The 6925-nt window shown below is 37.2% G+C and overlaps 1 protein-coding gene across 1 annotated transcript; it reads left to right on the forward strand.

The window, feature by feature from the left end:
* The first annotated feature begins 562 nt into the window (after positions 1–562).
* Positions 563–3952, forward strand: LOC149831829 (disease resistance protein L6-like). The gene is made up of 2 exons (XM_090014165.1): positions 563–1215; positions 2726–3952. The coding sequence occupies exons 1-2, from the start codon at positions 692–694 to the stop codon at positions 3909–3911; spliced, it is 1710 nt and encodes a 569-aa protein (XP_089870291.1). The 5' UTR covers positions 563–691; the 3' UTR covers positions 3912–3952.
* Positions 3953–6925: the final 2973 nt, after the last annotated feature.

Consider the following 6925-nt stretch of genomic DNA (forward strand, 5'->3'; position numbering starts at 1 on the left):
TAGTTGAGATTTTTTTAGTGAAATTTTGTTCTTGGCTCTTGGTACTCTGCAGTTGCTTCTAGCGTTTTGAATGGGTGGTCGTCTGGTGAATACAAATTGGTGTTAGAAGGTTGGGACCACAGGAGTTGGTTTTCTGGGAGTTTGGAAAGGTTTGCTTGGTGGGGTTTAGATTGTGAACTGAATGGTGCATTTGGGGAGAAACTGGTGGTTTTAGGTTTGGTATTTTGGTAGGTTTGAGGTTTTAATCTGCTGGAGTTTTGGTGTTACGAGTCTTGAGCACTTGAATTGGATGTAGATATTAGTACTTTCTATCAAGTTGAAGAAGAAAAACATAGTTCGTTGGGTGTCATGTATACAAGATGTGGCAAGTTCAAGGAGGTTCTTCTCTTCAGAAACAAACGTATACCCTTGTGGCTGTGTTTTGTGGGAAAGGATTCGATAAGAAAGAGTATGAGACTAAAAGCAACAGACCGGTGTGCATGTTTTTTGGTACAATGCTTCTATCTAATCTAATTTTATCTTTATGCGAAACGGGTTCGTCAGCCCTCTCTAGAGGCGCAGCAACAGGCTCATAACCAAACTATAAGTTGATACATGCATTGAGAGAGAGAGAGAGAGAGAGGCTAGAAACTGAAGATGGTGTATGCCTAAAGCAAAGCTTGAAAAGAATGCAACAGAGGAGAAAAGGTGAATGATGGAGATGGAGATGGAAATGGAAATGGACAAAGGTCGGCGGCCATCAGAAAGGTCGATATTTGAGGGTGTTGGTGTTGGTCGATTTGAGTTGGACGTGTTCCTCAGCTTCAGTTGGGAAGACACCTACGATGGTTTCACCAGCCATCTCAACGAGGCTTTCAAGCAGCGCGAAATTCGTGCCTTCTTCACGGCCGATGAGGGGCTCAGCGAAGGAGAGAGGATGGGGGAGGACATGGAGAGGTCGGGGATCTTCATACCCATCTTCTCCAAACGCTACTCAGATTCCACAATCCGCCTCATGGAGGTTGCTAAGATGGTCGAATGCAAACGGCTGATCCTTCCTGTGTTCTACGACGTCGATCCTCGCGAAGTCAGGAACCAGAAAGGCCCGTTCGAACGAGCATTCGAAAGGCACCAAGGGGACGAGAGATTGGATGAGAAGATGGTCAGAGTGTGGAGGAAGGCGTTGAGAGAAGCAGGGCAAATCAAAGGCTACGATGTGAAGAATGAGGCTGATGGGTATGTTCTCATCACACTTAGGGCACGTTTGGAAGAGAGAAAAACTCTCGTAAGAAAAGAAGTTTTGCCTAAGAGAGTTTTTGATATGAGAAGTTTTGTTTGTGTAGCATGAGAAAAACAGTGGGAAAAAGTGAAAAAATGAGAGAGAAGAGGAAGAGGGTGGTGGTGAGATGGATGGTGGTGGTGATGATGATGGTGAGACGGTGGGTGGTGATGGTGGTGAGATGAGTGGTGAAGAGTAAAAATAAATTCTCTTGGTAGGAAACATTTCTCCACCACCCCCACGGAGGAATGTTTCCTACAAGAAAAAAATTAATTTTACAGTCCCAATCACCCATCTCACCACCGCCACCACCACTACCCACCATCTCACCATCACCACCACCACCCTCCTCTCTTTCATTTTTTTTTTCACATTTTCTCACTCTGTTTTTCTCATATTACACAAACAAGGAAGAAGCTTTCTTTTGGAGAACTTCTCATATCAAAAACTCTCATAGGCAAAATTTTCTTTTCCTATGAGTTTCTCTCTCTTCCAACCGTGCCCTTTAGTTTTTATAAAGTAGGGTATATGGTTTTTGCTCCTTGCTTTTTATGTCTTTGATGGCTTCTTGTTTGTTGTGTGATGCTCTGTTTGAGTGCTCGAGATGATGTTTGGGGAGATGGTATCTAATGAGGGTTTAATTAATACCAGATACCCATATGGTTTTCCTCTCCAACACCCAACAACCTCTCCCAAACAGAGCCTTAGTATAGTTTCTTCTTTGAATCTATTTAATCTGACTTTATCTTTTTCTCAAAAAATAAAAAAAGTAGTTTCATTGTTTTGGCAAAGCAGTTTACAGGGAAAAAGAAAAAAACTGCACCGTTTGTTGATTTGTATCTCTTGACGATCTAGCTAATACACAGTTTGGTTCCACCCTTCCCCTATGTCATTCCCCATTTTCATACCCTTCTTAAATGTTATGATTCAAGTTGTTTTGATAAAATCTGACCCTAGATGGATTCAGCATGGTCCATTCAATAAGAATCAACCCTTGGACCGTATTTTTCTAATAAAAAAATATGATTTTTAAAATCACAAAATTTTGTGTTTTGCCAACAGTTGATTTTTTAATCACGATTATTTAAATGTAGATCTTAGTTGAATCAATGTTGTAGATCACATCTATGGTGTCCGATTTGATGAGAACAACTTGCATCAATGAAATGCCAAGGAGGGGTATGAAGATAGGAATGACTTTGGGATGAGCAGAACCCATTAATTGGCTAAAACATCAAAATCTCGTATAGGTCAACAAATATTTTACACATAATCATGGCACGGAGAGATCCTTCTACTAAATTGGTGATTCAGCATCATGTGGGAAAAACCCATTGAATCATTGGTCCGGTTTCTTATTATTTAGACCTCTTGTTCTTTTCCATTTTTTTTATAATTTTTTCTATTACAACGGCTCTTATTGTAAACTAACATCTCTAGAGTTGTTTGGTTGCTTCTTTTTGACAGGCAAGTGTCTAAGATTATACCATTAATTGTAAAAAGGGTTGTAGATGAAGTAAACAAGATCCCTTCTGATGTAGGAAAATATCTAGTTGGACTTGATTTGCGAATAGATCATATGATGAAATTGTTGGACGTTGAAGACAATGGTGTTCGCATGGTTGGTATATATGGCATGGGTGGAGTGGGGAAAACAACCCTTGCCAAGGCAGTCTACAATAGAGTCTCTTCCAGCTTTAAAGCTAGCTGCTTTCTTTCAGATATCAGGGAAGTATCAAAAAGGTTCGGGCTTGTTTCCTTGCAAAAGAAGATCATTGTGGAAGTTCTAAATGACAAGCAGACATCTATCAATAGTGTTAGCCAAGGAACCAACCTGATCGAGAGAAGAATCCATAGCAGAAGAGTTCTCATTGTTCTTGATGATGTTGATGATCATAATCAGCTCAAAGCATTAGCTGGTAGCAGAAATTGGTTTTCCCCAAAAAGTAGAATAATAATCACAACAAGAAATAAGCATTTGTTGAATCTACAAGGGTTGGAAGATGGTGAGACTTATCAGCTGGATGAATTGGGCCCTGACCATTCACTTGAACTTTTTAGTTATCATGCTTTTGGGAGAGCCAAACCATTGGAGAAGTACACAAAGTTATCTGAGAAAGTTGTAGCATGTACTGGTGGACTGCCCTTGTCGCTTGAGGTATTGGGGTCATTATTTTTTGACAAGAACGGCCTAGAGGAATGGGAATGCATGTTGGAAACACTGAAAAAGGATCAATACAAGGATATTCACCAAAGGTTGAAACTAAGTTATGATGGACTTGATGATGGAGAGAAACAAATTTTTTTGGACATTGCATGTTTTTTCAATAAAAAAGACAAAGAAGATGCAATTTATGTGTGGAAGGATTGTGACTTTTACCCATATATAACAATTAAAGTCCTATTGCATAAGGCTTTAATTAAAATTTCTAGTACCAGTAATTCTTATACTCTAGATGGGCTTCAAAGGCATCAAGAAATTTTGGGTATGCATGACGAAATTAGGGATATGGGCAGGCAAATAGTTCTACAAGAGGGGCCTTCACATCCTGGGAAACGTAGCAGGTTGTGGACTGATGGTGAAATATTGGATGTTTTGGAGAATCTTGAGGTAAGATCCAACTTTGAATTTACTTTTCTATTGTTTGGCTGATTTTTGTGTATTTATTTTATTACACGTCTGTCAAAGACAAGGGCGACACATTTAAGAACTTGAGTCTCAGTCAAAGTACGACTGCATCAAGTAGTTTTAAATTTAGGGTTCTTTTGTTTCATTCTCATGAAAAGGAAAAGGAAGGCCTTTCATGATAATGGGCATATATTTCTCAAGAATCCTGTCAGCTCAGCCTTTCCATGGGAATGATTTCATAAGGGAGAGGTACGCAAGAATTTGCGCATTAAAAGTGGTAGGTAGTGGAAAAAAAGTAGGGCCCACTTGTGCCAGCATGACACTTTCTTACCATGATTTGATATTTATTTCTCATTAAGGGAAACAAACAGAAAGGGATGTCAGCTCAGCAATTTCTCATGAAAATTACATGAAACAAACATACCCTTAATCTATAGTGTGATCTATGGCATAGGAAAATCTCACGGGATATTCTGTTCGTCTAATTTCTAATTAACAGTGAAAATATATAAGGAGACACCACATGAGAGTAATTTAGAATATCTGTGTGACATAAAATATGATTTAGCCTTATTTAGATGATAGGGGGCGGAATCTAGGGCCTGGTTTGGATTTTAGTAGGTAAAACAAGGGGTTTAAGAAATCTAATTTTGCCTTCAAACCTATTTTTGGCAATTTTTTTTGCTAAAAAACAGGTTTTGTTGGTGTTTGCATGACCCAAAACCATAGTCACAGATATCACCGATATTTTGAAATATTGTGATATTAAAGCTGTAAAATGGGAAAAAATATTAAAGGTAAAATATCGTGATATTTTCAAAATATTAAAAATGTATATATATCGCGATATTGTAGCTAACACAACAGTTGCTTTTTTAAAAGTTAAATAAAACTGTTAGTGTAGGGGTATTTGGGGATTTTTGAAAAAAATGAGATACATATGTTCTTACTAATTTTTTAATGGGTTAGTTTTGGTATAAAATATTTAACTTTTTGGTTTAGGGTTACTTTTTAAAACTTTTAAGAAATGTAAGGGGTCTTTTGACCTTGACCCCCATATTCTCTAATTCTCAACAAAGAAAGAAAGAAACAAAGAAAGGAAAGAAGAAAGAGGAAGAAGGAAAGAAAAGGAAAGGCATGACTGCCAATACTGATATTTGTGACTGCCCAAAAAAACAAAATAAGTCATCCATTTTCTGATCAGCCACAAGTCCAGAAATGGCTAGGTTGGTGTCATACAACAAGGGCAACACAAGCCTGGCCATTTTCTGGCCATTGGCTAGCCAGAAAGGGCAAAAAATGAAAAACCAAAAATAAATCAATAAAGGAAAAATAGGTTAGCAATTTTTCGGCCAGCCATTATCCGAGAAATATTTGAGTTGACGCCACCTGTTAGGGCAGCAGTAGTCTGACCATTCCCAAACCAGTGGTTACCCGTAAAGCCTGAAAAAATAATAATAAAACAAAAGAAAAAAAATGATTGGCCATTTACCACTCAATACTGATAGCATCAGCACAGCCATTTCCCAACCAGTGTTTGGTTGGGGCCAACAAGGCCCAAATTGATAAAAATAAAAAAATAACTGGTCAACAATTTTTTGGCCAACCACCAGCCACAAAATGAAATGGCAGGTTGCTATCACCTAGCAAGGGTGGCACCAACTTGGCCATTTTCGAGCCAATGGCTGGCCAAAATAAAAATAAAAAAGATAAAAGAAAAAGGGCTGACCAGTTTTCAGCTAGCCACTGGTTGGGAAATGGCTAGACTACTGCCTCCCAACAAGGGTGGCACCAGCCTAGTCGTTTCTCGACCAGTGGCTAGCAGGGACAGCCAAAAAAAATAGAGCGAAATAAATAAAAAAGACCCAACCATTTTTTTTGGCCGATGGTGTAAGGAAGTACGTGGAAATATAACTCAAGAATGCATAAGCATTCACCAAGTCCAATAATGGACAAGCACTAAGGCATACAAGTAAGAAGTCCACAGGGGACAATACAAAAGCGTAAAAAAGCTACACAAGCATGAAAAACAATGAAATATTTATTAGAGAGAGCCTTGAAAAGTATAAGGAATACAAGGGGAGAGGTCCCCTATTTATACAAAAAGTGGAGAGTGAGAGACCATTGGGGGCTCCCACATAGAGTCGTTGGGAGCCCCCCAACGACTCTATGGTGGGACCCCCAATGTACTTCAAAAAGAAGGAAAAAAAAGAAAATAAAAAATAAAAGATTACATTTAATTAAAGCAGAAAAATAAAATAGTTGTTTATATAAAACAACTATATGAAAAAACTAAAATGCCCCTATTGAGTAATACAAAGGAATTATATATATATACATTTTTAATACTCTTCATCAAACTTGACGGGGAAAGTTATCCTGAAAGTTTGGAAATACAAAAAGAATCAAGGGAAGGAATCCAAGTCTTCAAGGAAAATCTCCATCTTTATGTCATATAAGAGAATTTTACAAATATAAGTCTTCAAAACGTCTTCATTGGTGATCATCTCCAAGCACTTTCATTGGCTATCTCCATGATGTATCGAAGGTATCACATCTTTAAGGACCTGTAGAGAAAGAACAAAAAAAAACCTCCAAGTACACAAGAAAAATATTTTAGCCCAAGAGTTGCAAAGTTTTAAGAACAATATATTTTAAAACAAGAATAGAATTGTTTAAATAAAATAGTAATAATTTTCGAATCATTAGATAATCATTAAGAAAGACAAGAGGAGTATCTTTCAAAGATGATTTTTTTATAAAATTGAATCATAATCAACTTAGTTTTCAAGAAACCATAACATTGATCATATTTGATCATTAAAAGGCCTATGATTCATCAAGAAGAGATAAACAATTATGCATAAATAATATTCTAAGCATATAATAAAACAAGAGCTAATTAAATTCATGCATACAATTATGTGAACCAAGTTAATACACACATATATATGCAATTAAAGCACATTTAATGCACATAAAATAACAATGAAAAGATAATTATTTTTATCAATAAAAGATAAGTTAATTAAATTCAT

This window comes from Nuphar pumila, chromosome 7, assembly GCF_984573655.1.
Source record: "Nuphar pumila chromosome 7, dmNupPumi1.hap1.1, whole genome shotgun sequence".
NCBI classification, from domain to species: Eukaryota; Viridiplantae; Streptophyta; class Magnoliopsida; order Nymphaeales; family Nymphaeaceae; genus Nuphar; species Nuphar pumila.

Bases quoted from the DNA above. Each gene is read 5' to 3' on its own strand.
- LOC149831829 (XM_090014165.1), top strand. From the start codon at position 692: ATGATGGAGATGGAGATGGAAATGGAAATGGACAAAGGTCGGCGGCCA. The intron at 1,216-2,725 runs GTATGTTCTCAT...TCTTTTTGACAG, and splicing joins GTGAAGAATGAGGCTGATGG to GCAAGTGTCTAAGATTATAC.